The 15,734-nt window shown below is 34.9% G+C and overlaps 1 protein-coding gene across 4 annotated transcripts in view; it reads left to right on the top strand.

Moving 5' to 3' along the window:
* Positions 1-15,734, top strand: part of LOC122904336 (MDM2 binding protein) — a 74,780-nt gene that overhangs the window by 19,494 nt on the left and 39,552 nt on the right. For all 4 annotated transcript variants that reach the window (XM_044245027.1, XM_044245029.1, XM_044245028.1 and 1 more), the window contains one exon: positions 1,490-1,607. In XM_044245027.1, coding sequence (XP_044100962.1) covers positions 1,490-1,607 — 118 coding nt within the window. The remainder of the gene's footprint in view (positions 1-1,489; positions 1,608-15,734) is intronic.

Here is a 15,734-nt window from a genome sequence, read left to right as displayed (position 1 = left end):
AGTGGGTTAAAGTCTCTGCCTTCAGCTCAGGTCATGATCTCAGGGTCCTGGGATCGAGCCCCACATCGGGCTCTCTGCTCAGCAGGGAGCCTGCTTCCTCCCTCTATCTCTCTGCCTGCCTCTCTGCCTACTTGTGATCTCTGTCTGTCAAATAAATGAATAAACTCTTAAAAAAAAATCAGACACATACCTGTAATTTGTTTAATACAGGTATAAAATAATCCTTAATGCATCTCGTTATTGAAGATAAGGAACACTAATATTAAATATATATATAATAAACATTTAATTTTCCCTTTTTTTGCTCCTAAAATACTTACTTGTATATCTAAGAATGCATAAGATAACAAATAGCAGTAAAACTAATACATTAAAGTATTGACTTAGTATCATATATATGTCATGAGACTCATTCTTCTACAAGTGCTGATTAAAAGTGATTTTTCATTAGATTTGAGATCTATAAGATATCTTACTTAAATTTCCCCGGAGTTTAAAAAAATATTTATTGGGATTTGCTAATTGTTGTAGCTTATAGTTCTAAAATAACAGGCAAATGTAGCTTTCAGAGTGTAGTTCATTTTACTCAGTACTTAATCAAATTGAGATTTTGCCTAAATATAATATGCTGGCTTTGGGAAAACAAATATTTAATAAACATCTGTATGCCGATTTCTGGCAAGGCAAAGATGAATAACCTGAGTTTTCTCATAAATCAGTCAGAAGCTGCTGTAGGTTTTCTGGCATATGATTCATGGTTTCTTTGCATTTTATACCTTATTAGGATTAAATCTCTGATTTCTGGGAATAGATGTTGAAATTACCTACAGATGTATTGTAATTTTGAAACCAGAACAATAATTTATCCAGACAAAAGGTTATAAAATTATAGCTAAGTATGACAAAATCTTTTGATGATGGCTTTCCCAGGCTCTCACTGGTTTGCAGATAAACAAAGAAATGTACCACAACCTGAACTTGAAGCAAAAATTGTGAATAATGAGGTGCCTGGGTGGCTCAGTGGGTTAAAGTCTCTGCCTTCAGCTCAGGTCATGATCCCAGGGTCCTGGGATCTAGCCCTGCATAGGGCTCTCTGCTCATCAGGGAGCCTGCTTCTTCCTCTCTCTCTGCCTCCTTGTGATCTCCGTCTGTCAAATAAATAAATAAAATCTTAAAAAAAAAAAATTGTGAATAACAAGGTTTTTAGAGATCTATAACTTAAGGGAAAAAGGAGCCTATGTTTGTCTACCTTTGTCTAGTTTTTTACTTTTTTTTGACAGTTTAGGTATTGTTTTTGTTTTTCCAGGGGCCTTGTGAGAGAGCATTACAAAGTACATGTTAGGTGAAATTCAAGTGAAAAATTGTCAGGTGACACTATTTAAGAATTAATCTCACTGTGTAGTCAGTTTTAGTGATATGTATTTATATATATATTTAATATATATGTTTATATATGTATATATTTTTTAACATATTCTGTTTTATCCAGGTTGGTGCTCTTTTTGTATTGCCGTGTACTATTAGTAACGTACTTATTCCACCTCCCAGCCAGCTCAGTTCAAGAAAATGGAGAGAATATATAGCTAAAAAGCCCAAGACAATCAGTGGTAAGTAGTAAATACTTTAAGTTGTTTATGAAGTGGAGATGACATTCTTGATGAGAAAATTATATTTATTACTAATTAAAAAGAACCCACATCATTTTAAGGTTTTTTATCTCAGTAACCTACTGTTAGTATCAAAGTGTATGCTACCTTATTTAGTCAAAAAAATATCAGTAATCTAAAGGCAGAAGTCTTGATTAAGTAGATAGCTTAATTGTATTGAACATGGGTTTCTTAGAGACCTTTCAAGAATGAAATTGATGAAAATAAAGTGGTGAGGGGAGGTGAACCATGAGAGACTATGGACTCTGAAAAACAATCTGAGGGGTTTGAAGTGGCAGGGGGGTGGGAGGTTGGGGTACCAGGTGGTGGGTATTATAGAGGGCACAGCTTGCATGGAGCACTGGGTGTGGTGAAAAAATAATGAATACTGTTTTTCTGAAAATAAATAAATTGGAGAAAAAAACAAAAAAACAAAACAAAACAAAAAGAAAAGAAATTGGTGAGGGGTGCCTGGGTCGCTCAGTCAGTTAAGCATCTGCTTTTGGCTTAGGTCATGATCCCAGGGTCCTGGGGTAGAGTCCTAAGTCAGGCTCCCTGCTCTGCAGGGAGTCTGCTTCTCCCTTTGCCCCTCCCCCTGCCCATGAGCAAACTTTCTCTTTCTCTCTTTTTCTCTCTCAAATAAACAAAATCTTTTTCTAAAAAAAGAAAAAGTGGTTGTTTTATTATATGGTCAGTACATAAAAAAACAAACTTGTGATTACAGTTTTCTAGAGAAATTAGAAATTATTTAACAATTACATGTTATGCAGTGTTCTGTGTACTTTAGAAATATTGGCTATAAACTTATTTTTATATCCATTTAACAGACTAGGAAATTGGAGCTTGAAGAAGTTACAGAGCTGTTAATTGGCAGAATCTTGGTTAAAATCCTGGCTCTAACAGTTAATAACTCTCTAACTTTTCCAAGGATTTGAACCCAGGCCCTATGCTCTTAAGTACTGCACTGTATTGCTTCTAGTAATTTATTACATTCAAAATGTCATCACACAACTGAAATCTTAATTTCTGTTGTAAAATCAGATCATTTATATCCAAACTTTAGTATTTTATGAGGTAATTACAGCTCAAAATATTATTACTTGCCCAAAGTCATATAACTAAAGAGTGTTTCTTCATACTTTGCTTATATGTAAGTGTTGTTTTTATTGGACAATAATTTGTTTGAATTATTATTGAGCTTGTAGTTAGTTTTCATCACCCATGAGTTAGTTTTCATCACCCATGATATGATGGGACTAAGAACTGAAATTAAAATATGTCCACCTGCGTTGTTCTAGAAGAAATCTCTAGAAATAGTCCAGAGCCATAGAATCCTGAGGAATACAAATTTAAAATCAGCAGCTTACACAGTATTGTATAGGTAAGATACTGAAATCCATTTTAGCAAATGTTGAATTTGAAATGGAGATATTATCTATGTGGAAATTTAAATTCAGAGTTTGAAATTAGGTCCAGTATCCCCAGAGGGTGGTCAGGGCTAGAGATTTAGATTTTGAGTTTACCAGCTATTTTATCTGTTTTATAACAAAGCAGCGTAAGACTAAGTGGCTTCAAAGAACAAATGTTTTTATTTGCTCACAGTTTTGCAGTTTGACCCAGGTTCAGCTGGGCCGTTCTTCCATTCTCACCAGTGGTCGCTGATGTGGCTGCACTGAACTTGTGGATTGTTCAGAAGAGCTGGGTTTAGCTGGCATGCAGGGACAACTGTCTTTCTCCAGGCAGTCTCAGAGCCTTTTCCCTTGCCCCATGGTTTCTTCATGTGATCTTTAGCAGGTTAGCTGGAATTTTTACATGGTGTCTTAAGACTCCAAAACGTACAAAAATCAAGCTGCCAGGACTTTTAATGCTGAGTCCCAGAACTGGCCCAGTGTCACTGCTGCTGTATTCTTTTATTTAGAGCTACTCATAAGAATGGCCCAGATTCAAAGGGAAGGTGACTAGACAAGGGTGTGAATACTGAGAAGCCACCAATGTAAAAGCCTGCCATGACTATCTTTATGTAATAGTTGAAGCCTTAGGAGTGGTTGGACAAAATCATACAGACAGCATGACTAGAAAAGAGAACCATGGCTAGGATCTTCAGAAATACCTGAGTTTAAGGTAAAAGTGGAAGAAAAGTTAGGAAATGATTTAATAAATAGTGGTTTGAAGACCCTAAATAGCTATAGTCATTAATATCAACATCAAAATACCATTTATTGAATGATACAGTGTGGGAAATAAAGGGGAGTCAAACTGGGTCCTTACACTTGAGGAAGTAGTTGCACAGCCCTTTTGTTTGTGAAATTTATAGTCAAGTGATGAAAGCACTTTGATAAATCATTATGAATCTGTTTAGTGGACACTGTGAAGGTGAAGTAGAGGGTGTTTCCAGAATGTATGACCTAACATAGTCTCAAGAATTCAGAACAGCTTCCTGGAGGAACAGATATTGTTAATATAGTTTGTTGCATTGTGCTAGTACATAAAGAGATGCAGCTTTGATCCTTCTCAACTCCTCCCAAGGAATAGATGTATATGTGATGATTTTGGCAGATGCTAAAACAAAATCAGAAATAGATTTGCTAGGTGGCAGCAGAGCCAATTTCACTTATTTTACATGAAATCATGGGATAATATTTATCCATTTCTCAATATTACACATGTTTAAGGCTTGAAATGAATATTAGTATCTCCTAACTAAACTAAATATTAATATGTCCTAAACTAATAGGTCTCCTAACTAAACTAAATATACTGTCGAGTATATTCTGGAGAGCCCATTATTTATTTTGCCTTTGTAACTTTTTCTAACATAATTTATTGATCTAAAATTTATTCTTAAGTTGGTTGTGTTTTTTTTTCATGATTTTTATTAAGAAACTGCCCTAGTGTGTGGCTTGATTTGATTTCTTTAAATTATCACCTCTTGAAATTTGGAGTTTAATATTGGTAACTTCTGAATAATAAGACATGTATCACATGATAACCTTCAAAGGCAAGTTGTTGATTACTGATTAGGCTTTATCATTAAGTGCTGATTAAACTGATACTTTACAGTATTTTTTTTAATCTTAGAAGTAGAAACAATCAAATTGTACAGTTAATTATTAAGTTCTTTTCTACCCATAGCCCTTTCTGTAGGGGAAATTCTTTATTTATCTCATTGACAGAACTCCTTTTGTTAAAGAGAAGCCAAGTTTTAGCGAGGATAAAGTTTTAATAGCTCTCACTTAGGAAAACCTCGTATCCCATTCATAGTGCCACTACCAGTAGCCTCTCTCACTATTCCAAATAAGATATCAACTCTCAGATCAGCCTCTTAAATCAGCATTGTTTCCTGTAACCTACTGCATTGTGTCCAGCTGTGCTGTCCTGTTGGCCCTGCATGTCCCCTGTCCTCCAACCTAAACTTTAAACTGTTTCCTTAAACTCTTGTCTCATTTTAGTCCTTCATGACCTTGTTACTCATTCATTCATTCCTCCAGTCAGTCATAACTTTCCTTCATTTTTTTTCTTTTGAGATTGAGTAGATATTGCGTATCAGGCATGATACAATAATATGGAGATTAATAATGAGCAAGATAGACTTGGCTCCTCCTTTCCTAGAATGTGAACTGTAATAGAAAATAGATATTAAGAAGTCATTAAAAGTCTGAATTATAACATTGTATTCAGTAGCAACCAACTATAAATCCACAAGAGATAGTATCTTGAAAAAAAGTGAGATACAGAAAGGCTATTATGCTAACATTTGTGGTAAAAACAACAATTTGAGGGGGTGTGTAAGCACTCGTACGTATTTATTTATATAAATAATATTTTGCATTAATTATTCGGTTTTCAACAGATATTTTTATCAAGTATCTGCAGTACAGCAGGCACCGTTACACATGTTCGATGGGCAGTAAATAGAACACAGTCCATGTCCTTAGGAAGCTTACATGACAGTGGAGGTATTGGGTTTAGATTTTAGATTTTTTCAGAAACCCATATGGTTATATCTTTCAGTTTTGATAGGCCTTTACTCCAGACATTTTCTCATTCAGGACCTAACTTGCCATCCCATCTAAAATTGCAAATAGACTCTTCTCTCAACATTATATCCATTTCCCCAGCTTTATTTTTTTCTCTTTAGTACTTATCACTATCTAACATACTAAGTGTCTTTTTTTCTCACTCAAAGTGAGAAGAGACAAGATGGAATTTTTAAATTTTTATTCATTTCCTTATTTTCAGTGCCTGGAACAGAACCAGATACTTAGTAGGTACTCCAAAATAGTTGTTAAGTAAAGCATGAAATATATATTTCCAGGTAGTAATAACTGTTGTCTGAAAAAGTAAAAAGATTTTTGAATGGATTGCATCCATGCAGTGTGAATCAAAATTTGTGCCCCAATTTTTATCAGTTCCTTAGGTTTAACAAATCATCTCTGATGAAATAAAATATGTACATAGTTTGAAACATATGGTATTGCTTATTTGTATATCAAAAATTGTCAAGTATCAGCAATTTCAGATGACTTAACCTAAAATCAAAAACAATGTGTCATTTGAATTATGCCTAAATTAAGCATAGCCAAAGAATGATTTTTTAACAGTGATTTTCAGTGAGATACTCAGAAAGTATTATGATACTAGGAAAAAAGCAAAAGAATTATGTGAACAAAGGCAACTGAGCTAAACCCAATTACTCTGAAGAAAGACTTCTATATTTAAAACGTGTACTGAACAGCCAGTTGTATAATGAAAAGTGCCTGGCTTACCATATGTTCACAGAGAAGTTTTACAGAATTGTCAAAAATTTAGATGTTGCTCTTTGCCTAACTGTGCATTACAAATGAATAAGCTAAAGTATAGAGAAATCAACAAACTTCTCTAATATTACAGGGTGAAGTCAGAATTTTCACCCAAGTCTCAATGCATCTGCAAACCATCCATGATGGTTATAATCTTGAGTCCTGTTGTTGCCTCATTTTGTTTAAATTGGAATTCTTTTGAAAGGAAATATATTTTTAAAGGATTTTATTTGTTTATTCGACAGAGAGAGAGAGAGAGAGATTACAAGTGGGCAAAGAGGCAGGCAGAGAGAGAGGGGGAAGCAAACTCCCCACTGAGCCACCCAGGTGCCTCTGAAAGGAAATATTTTAAAGGTACTCTTGAAAAAAGTTACTGTTTTGTTGACTGACAAGTCTCCTAATAAAAATATTTTTAAAGAGACTAGATTAGTAAGGACTAATGAAATGTTTTGAACTGATGAGGCATGTACCTTTATTCTCAAATCAGGGTGATAACATGTTTCAAAATACTGAGCTGAAACTAATAAGGTTAAAGTGACACTATGTAACTGATCTATAAATTCCACCTTGAGAAAAGGTAAAGGACTCAGGTAAAGATTTTGAAAGAGACTTCAGTGGCCAAGACAGAGTAATCTTTAAATCAGCAAATATGTATAGTTTGCCTGCTGGGTTCAGGGCATTCTTCTAGGTGGTAGGAATTCAGTAATGAACACTATCAACCTACTTTACTGTACTAACTTTCATTGAACACACCATTCAGCAGCATCCTCGTTCTCTTCAAGCACATATGAAACATTCTTGAGAATAGACCATATATATCGTAGGCCATTAAATGAGGCTAATAAATTTAAAAGTGTGTTCTTCAATTTTAAAGAATTAAAATTTTTAAGAATTAAAAACCAGCAACACAAATGTGAGGAATACTTTAACTATTGGAAATTAAATTAAATTAAATAACACACTCCTAAATAACCCATAGGTCAAAGAAGAGAAACCAAAGGGGAAATTAGAAAATGTTTTTAATTGAAAATAAAACCAGGGCACCTGGATGTGTATTTGGGTTAAGCCTTTCTTCGGCTCAGGTCATGATCTCAGGATCCTGGGATCTATCTAGCCCGCATCTGGCTTCTGCTCAGCAGGGAGCCTGCTTCCCCTCACCCCACCCCACACCTCCCTGCCTTTCTGCCTACTTGTGATCTCTATCAAATAAATAAATAAAGTCTTTTTAAAAAAAAGAAAAGAAAAGAAAAAATTGTCAAATTATGGAGGGCATCTAAGGCAGTACTAAGAGGATTGTAAATGCTTATCATGGAAGATATGATCTAAAATCAGTTATCCATGGGACGCCTGGGTGGCGCAGTTGGTTGGACGACTGCCTTCGGCTCAGGGCGTGATCCTGGAGTCCCGGGATCGAGTCCCACATCGGGCTCCCAGCTCCATGGGGAGTCTGCTTCGCTCTCTGACCTTCTCCTCGCTCATGCTCTCTCTCACTGTCTCTCTCTCTCAAATAAATAAATAAAATCTTTAAAAAAAAAATAAATAAATAAATAAATAAATAAAATCAGTTATCCAAACATCAACCTCAAAAAGCTAGAAGACTAATTCCAAGTTAAGTAGAAGGAAGGAATTAGACTAGAAGTTAATAAATAAAATACTGAGGGCTACATCTAACAAAAGAAGTGCAATATCTATACACTGAAAACTGTAAAACTTACTGAGAGCAATTAAAGAACATATAAGTAAGTGGGGAAACACCATGTTTGTGATTTGGAAAACAGTATTATTAAGATGGTACTTCCCTCCAAATTTACCCGTAGATTTAATTCAATTTTTAACAAAATCCCAAGAGGACTTTATATGGAAATTGACAAACTGCTGCTAAATTTATATGGAATTGCAAAGGACCTGGAATGGCCAATTTTGAAAAGGAAGAACAACTTTGGGGAACTTACAGTACTTGATTTACATCCCAACTATAAAGCCACAGTATTCAAGACAGTATGGTATTGAATTAAGAATATGCATGTATTAGTGGAAAAAATAGAAGTAAAGGTGCCAGTGGGAAAAAGAGAGTCTCTTTAACACAGTGCTAGAAGAACTGGATGTCCATATGTAAAACATATATATAAGATTTTTGTATAAAAATTAACTCAAAATGGATTATATAACTAAATGTAAACACTAGAACTAGAAAATTTCTGTAAGAAAATATAGCTACCAAAAGGATCTATAAAAAGAAAAAAAATCTATAAACTCACCAAAACTAAAAATGTCTACTTTTTGAAAAACACTAAGAAAAAAATTTTATTTATTTTTCAATTTTTTTTTTAATTTATTTATTTTAGGGAGAGTTCATGTATGCTTGAGCAGGGTTAGGGGCAGAGAGAAGGGACAAGCAGACTCCCTGCTGAGCGTGGGACCTGATGTGGGGCTCCATCCCAGGACCCTGAGACCATGATGTGAACTAAAATCAAGAGTGAACGCTTAACCTACTGAGGCAGCCAGGAACTCCAAAAACAATTTTTAAAGGTTACTTAGAGAAAACATTTCCAGTAATGTCCAACAGTAGCCAGATACATTAAAAAAAAAAAATTTCTTAACAACTCAATAATAAGGAGACAAGCCAATTAATAAGTAGGTAAGAGACTTGAATAGGTATTTCATTAAAAATATGTGAATAACTAATAAAGCATATGAAAGATGCTCAACATTATTTGTCTTTCGGGAAGTGAAAATTAAAACCACAATGTGATTCTATAATACACTTACTAGAATGGCTTTATTAAAAATAGTGACTCTCAAATCTTGAGGATGTGAAGAAACTGCAAATCTCCCACATTGCTGGGGATGGGGTAAAATGGCTTCGATACTCTTGAAAACAGTGTGGGAGCTAAACTTACACTTCCCTCTGCAACCCAGTATTTCCAATCCTAGGTATTTATCCAGGAGAAATGAGAACATATGTTCACATAAACACTTGCAAGAAACTGTTAATAAAAGACCTATTTATAGTAGCTAAGAATTGGAAACTATGCAAACATCCATCAGCTGGTGAAGAGATAAACACAGTTCATTTTGTCCAGACAGTGGAATATTGCTCGACATATTGCATGAAAAGTTTTGGGTGTACCTATATATATTAAGTTTATATGGAATTTCTATAAAAAGCTTAAGGACCAGAAAGCAGATCAGTGGTTGCTTGAGGCCAGGAATAGGAGGGGAGATTGACTGCAGAGAGATAATGGACATTCTCCAAAACTGGATTATAGTGATGGATGCCTAATTATACAATTTACTTAAATTAATCACATTTATACTCTGACATATGCATATGCATATGTTTGAGGGAGAAGCAAGGAAGGAGAGAGACAGGGAGGGAAGGCAGGAAGGAAAGAAAATCAAAAAGGAAGAACATCAAACAGGGCTCTACCGGAGATCAGTTAAATACACATCTCTAGGGAGGAAACCAGACCCTCAGTAGTTTAGAAAAGTACCCAAGTGCTTCAAGTGCATCCAGTATTAAAAACTTCTGCCCTAGATGTGCTCTTTTCAACCCTAGGCTAGAGAGCCACTGTTACTGAAGAGAAAGACCTTCAGATTCTCTGAGGCCAAAAAGAAAAAAAAGAATCGCTATTTTAGGCTTTTCATTCCTTGGCTAGAAAATCAGGATAGTAATACTTGCTTAGTGTATCTCACAAACTTGTTTCAGTCACAGTTAGTGATGGTAGACACTTTGTAAACTCTGTGGTAGCTTTTTGTTATTCTGTCCAACCTTAAGGATTCATCTGTGGAACAATAGAGATCATTGTTCTTCATGATAATAAGATCTTCAAATGTCTTCTGAAGTTTCTCTATTCATTGTAGCTTTCAAATTGTCGATTTTACTGTGTTGTAACTAAAGGGAAATATATACTGGTTTTGATCCGAACGTTTCTTGTTTAAAATAGTCATGGTGCAATTTATAAATTTTTCTGCAGTTTTGGAATCTTCACAGTAGGAGGTGTCATACAGCTATTCAACAATACTATCATTTCTTAAACCATTTCAAATTATCTTTAGAATTGAGCCAGGACATTTTCTTGGCTAGTCTCATTGAAGCTAAGTTTTATGCCTAATCGCTCAAAGCCTGGTCTGATGAATAAAGTGGGAAATCAAGGAAGGCAATACATTTTTTGAAAATGCTTTGTGAATATAATTACCTCATTGTTGCCGTTTTTTTCCCCCTTATGATTCCCCAGCTGACCCTAAGGACCATTTCAAAAAGTTGAGTCTAGAATTGTTTGAACAATGATATTGTTGATAGTGTGTAGCCTCCTAAAATGCCTACATTGAAGGCTAGATTTTATTTTACCATTTAATGTTTAACTTGATTATCAAAATAATTACGTATATTATTTTGTTGTTTCTTGAGACGTACATATATATAAAATACTTGTCAGTAAGTCAGAGGATTTACTTATCTAGAATACTTTACTACCCTCGTCATCCTGAGATATTTTTCAATATATCGATATTATTTCTTCTTTACATTAATACTATCTTATATTTTATATTGTTAAACTTTTAAAAAGAGGGGATATTACAGAATTTTAAGGACCACTGAGAAACTTATTGGTATAAAATATGACTTTATTTTTATTTTGCTAGAATTTTGATTGCTAATGAAACTAATAATGATCTATCTCTTCATTATAGTTTATATGTTATTTGTAAAATTTGATACAATTAAATGGCACTTGTATTCTGCCTCTCTCATTTTACCTGTATAGTAGATCCAAAAAAGTTGTTTGTTTTGTTGAAGAGAGGGCGTGCAAGCCAATCTCTTACAAGTTGATGTTATAAAAAATAACAGGAAAATATATAGGGGCCCCTGGGTGCCTTAAGTCCATTAAGTGTCTCAGACTTGATTTCTGCTCTGGTCATGATCTCAGGGTCATGAGATGGAGCCCCACACTCCGGGGGCGGTGAGCGTGTCTGCTTGAGGTTCTGTCTCTCCCTGTGCCCCTCGTCCTGGTGTGTGTTCTTTCTCTTTCTTTCTAAAATAAATAAATAAATCTTAAAAAAAAAAAAAAAAGGAAGAAAACAAATTTTCTGTTGTAATCACTTACTGTTATTTCATTAGGGAGAACTATGAAATTTGAGTGACAATGCTAATTATAAATCTATTACTCTCCGTGATATTTACATAGAAATTACTTAATAAGTCTTCAATTAACACCTGCCAAACCTGGAACATTTTTTAAATGACTTCATAGTCATTATGGTTAGGGGAGTTCTTTAAAATAAATATGTTTCTTTTGAGGAAAATAAGATTGCTGTAATTACAGGCTTCCATGGTTAAAATGCTAATAGAGGGGATGGGATTTAAAATAAATGTGGAAAGAATGCCATGGACTGAAGGGACACCAGTAACTTGAATTGGCTAAGTGCCAAGTTGGTAAACGAATTAAAAAGTCACTATAAGTCTTAGCAAACCTTAGTTTCAAATGCAACTGGTAACAACAGTGTTTTTCCTTCCTAAAACCTCTATTTAAATTCCTTTTTTATGATTGATGTTTATGAACGGTATTAATATCTATTGCATAAATTTATTTTTGTACTTCATGGTTGTTTGGGGGAATAAGCTTTAATCACAGTATGTTCATCTGTGCAATAAATTGTTTTCTAATAAAATTACAGTTTTCTTAGTGTACAGTTTTCATAGTGCACATACACATATACTATGTACATACAGATATTTACATAGAAGCATTCATATGTATATTTATATACACATAGACACACACACACATAGAAATTCCAAAATGCTAAGAACTTCTTTTGTGAGCAGACCTTACATTCCTAAGATTATTATAAATTAAAACAAAAAGCTGTGTTAAGATACAGTTCACACACTGTTCAATTCAATCATTTAAATTATACAATTCCATGGTTTTTAGCCTAATCATAGGATGGATTGTATAACCATCACCACAGTCAATTTTAGGACATTATCTTGTCTCCAGAAGGCAACTCCAAACCCTTTAGCAGTTCCTTCCTATACCCATTGCCTGCTCCTCCCCCAACCTTTAGGCAATCACTCATCTACTTCCTTCTGTATAGATTTGCCTATTCTGGATATTTTATTTAAATGTAATCATACAATAAACAAGTCATCTTTAATGTTTGACTTCTCTCACACATAGCGTAATGTTGTATGACAACACCAATACTTCATTCTTTCTATTGTTGAATACAACTCCTCATTTGGACATATCACTTATTATTTATTCATACATCAGTTCAAGGACACTTTAACTGTTGATCCTTTCGGGTAAATAATGCTGCTGTGAATATTTGTGTACATGTTTGTTTGTTTGTTTGTCTAAAGATTTTATTTATTTATTTGACAGAGAGAGAGATCACAGCTAGGCAGAGAGGCAGGCGGGGGTGGGGGGGAAGCAGGCTCCCTGCTGAGCAGAGAGCCCCATGTGGGGCTCGATCCCAGGACCCTGAGATCATGACCCGAGCCAAAGGCAGAGGCTTAACCCACTGAGCCACCCAGATGCCCTGTGTACATGTTTTTATGTGAACATATGCTTAAAATAATTTTGGATAAAAACCTGGGAGTGGCAATTTTGAGTCATATATTGATTATATGTTTAACTTTTTTGAGGACTTGCCAGACAGTAGCTATATCATTTTTGTATTCCCAACAGCATGAAGAGTTCCACTTTATCTGCATCTTTATCAGTACCTGTTATTGTCTGTATTTTTTGTTACATTCATCCAAGGGAGGTGAAATGGTACTTCTGTGTGGTTTTGATTTACATGGCCTTTTTAGCTAATAATTGGTAGTGTTTACTGAATAATTAGTATATGTTAGTCATTGATCTAAGCACTTTCCCTACGCAGCTTGTATTTAATTCTCATGTTTATCCATGTCATATAGATACTTTTTAAAATTAATAATCTTTATTTATTTAGAACAGTTTTAGATACTCAACAAAATTGAGTAGAAAGTACAGAGTGTTTCTGAATAGCTGACATCCTCACACACATATAGCCTCCCCTATTACCGACATTCAACCCTAAGGGTACATTTGTTAAAACCGATAAGCTTTCACTGACATATCGTTATTACCCCAAGTCCATAGTGGGTTGACTTTTTGTTCTCTTGATGGTGTACTTTTAAGCCCAAAAGATTTAATTTTGGTGAAATTCAGTTTTCTCTCTCTTTTTTCTTTTCTTCACTGTGCTTTGGATCTCTTCTTTAACAAACCATTGCCTGCTCCCAAGGTCAGGAAGAGTTATGCCCTTGTTTTATTGTAAGATCTTTACAGTGTAACTCCTAAATTTATGTCTATGATCCATTTTGAATTAATATGTGAGATAGGTGGGAAAGGGTCCAACTTCATTCTTTTGCATATTGGTTGTTCGGTTGTTCCAAGACCATGTGTTGAAAAGACTATTCCTTCTCCCATCATATTTTCTTGGTGCCTTTGTTGAAAATCATGACTGTTTACTTTTGGATTCTCAGTTCTGTTATCCTGTATGTTGTTAACACCAGCACCTCAGTGCCTTGGTTACAGTAGCTTTATAGTAAGTTTTCAAACAGGGAAGTATGAATCCTCTAAGCTCCTTTGCTCTACAGACACTCAAATTCTTGACATTTCCCTCTCACAGTAATTTTTTATTTTAAATTAATACTAATTTTTCAATTATTATGATTATATAATCACTCTTCACAGTTGAGCATGTAATGTATCTTATTTTCCTTTCCTGTACAGTATTCTGTTTCAGCTAGATTCAGTGAATCTTTTTTTATATCTAGCCACAAAGCCTTCCCCCAGTGGCGAAACTCCTTTCAGTACCTTCAGGCACATTAGGTATTCTATCAATCATGGATATGTAAGAAATCTCTTCCAGCTCTTTGTGACCTGTCTAATCCAGAATGGTTTCTCTAGCTTTGTTCTATAGCTTTGGATTTAAAAGACTATTTTTTCATCGTCATGGAAGTTTCTTTTGCCCTTTCTTTGTTGGTGCCTTTAATCTGTCTCTTCCTTTAGTCCTTATTTTGGTGGAGCAGATTTGTTAAAATCATCCTGAAATTTTGAAGGTATTGCCCCATTGTCTTCTAGCTTTTAGCACTGTTGTTTAGAATTCTAGTGCTCTTCTCATTCTTATTTTCTCTAAAGAAAACCCATATTTTCTCTGGAATTTTGTAGAATCTTCTCCTTATTCTTAGTCTTCTGAATTTTCATGATTATGCACCTTGGTGGGTCTATTTTTATTCTTGTATTGGGCTCTCAGCATGCCTGGAAGCTTGTCTTTTTATGGAGGAAAGTGTTCTTATAGCTGTTTTGTTGGAAATTTCCTTCCTTCTGTTTATGTTCTCACTTTTGTTAGTGCTATGTAGCTGTTCCTCTTGATTTGTGTGTCTTTCTTTATCTTCTCTTTTATTTTCCATTTCTTCGTATTTTTACTTTACATTCTGTACATTCACTTAACTTTTTCTTCTACCCGTTTTCTTAATTTTAATTTCCATGAGCTCTTTCTTATTAATGTTCTTATAGTCTCCTGTTCTTGTTTAATGTATGCAGAATCTTCTCTGAGGAGTGTAGTGATCCGATTGGTTGGTTGGTTGGTTTTGTGTGTGTGATTTCTTTTTACTGTGTATTCTTTATTTCCTTGCAAGTCACTTTTTTTCCATTTTAACATCTAGTTCTCATACTAGCAACCTTCCTTGAGATCTTGTAACATTTGTCTGCCTGCTCACATTTAAGGGATGGTACCAGAAAGCTAATGGGAAGATTTGGGTGCATGAGTATAGCTTGTTGACTCTGATCTTTGTTTTAGGGTGAACTCACCTTAGCTGACTCCAACGTTGGGATTCTTCAGTCTTTCTTATAGGACTGACCACATTTCCAAGAAAGCTCAATTCTGTTATCTAGCTTGCATAATTCTAGAAGTTATATAGGTGAAGAAGGGTACAGGGTCTCAATACTCAATATACAAGTACATGCTTAATCCACTGAGAATCAACTCTAACCCTGCTCTCTGTCCACTATCTCTCAGGCCAGAGACACCTTGTTTTACTTTCAGCAGTGAATAAACCACTTGTTTTCTGCACTAGGAAAAGGACAATCATGTGTCACAATAGAATAAGGACTGGCCAGGAGGCCAAGCTGCTCAGACACTTCAACCTGTTTTCCTGTTTCACCTTCATGTTGCTTCCAGTGCCTTCTGGGACCATCAACCCAGAGTCTTGTCAGGGGTTGTAATATAAATTACGTTGCTTCTAAGCCTT

The sequence above is a fragment of the Neovison vison genome, chromosome 4 (genome assembly GCF_020171115.1).
Source record: "Neovison vison isolate M4711 chromosome 4, ASM_NN_V1, whole genome shotgun sequence".
NCBI classification, from domain to species: Eukaryota; Metazoa; Chordata; class Mammalia; order Carnivora; family Mustelidae; genus Neogale; species Neogale vison.
The sequence above is the reverse complement of the archived record's forward strand: the minus strand, read 5'-3'. Positions and strand labels throughout refer to the sequence as shown.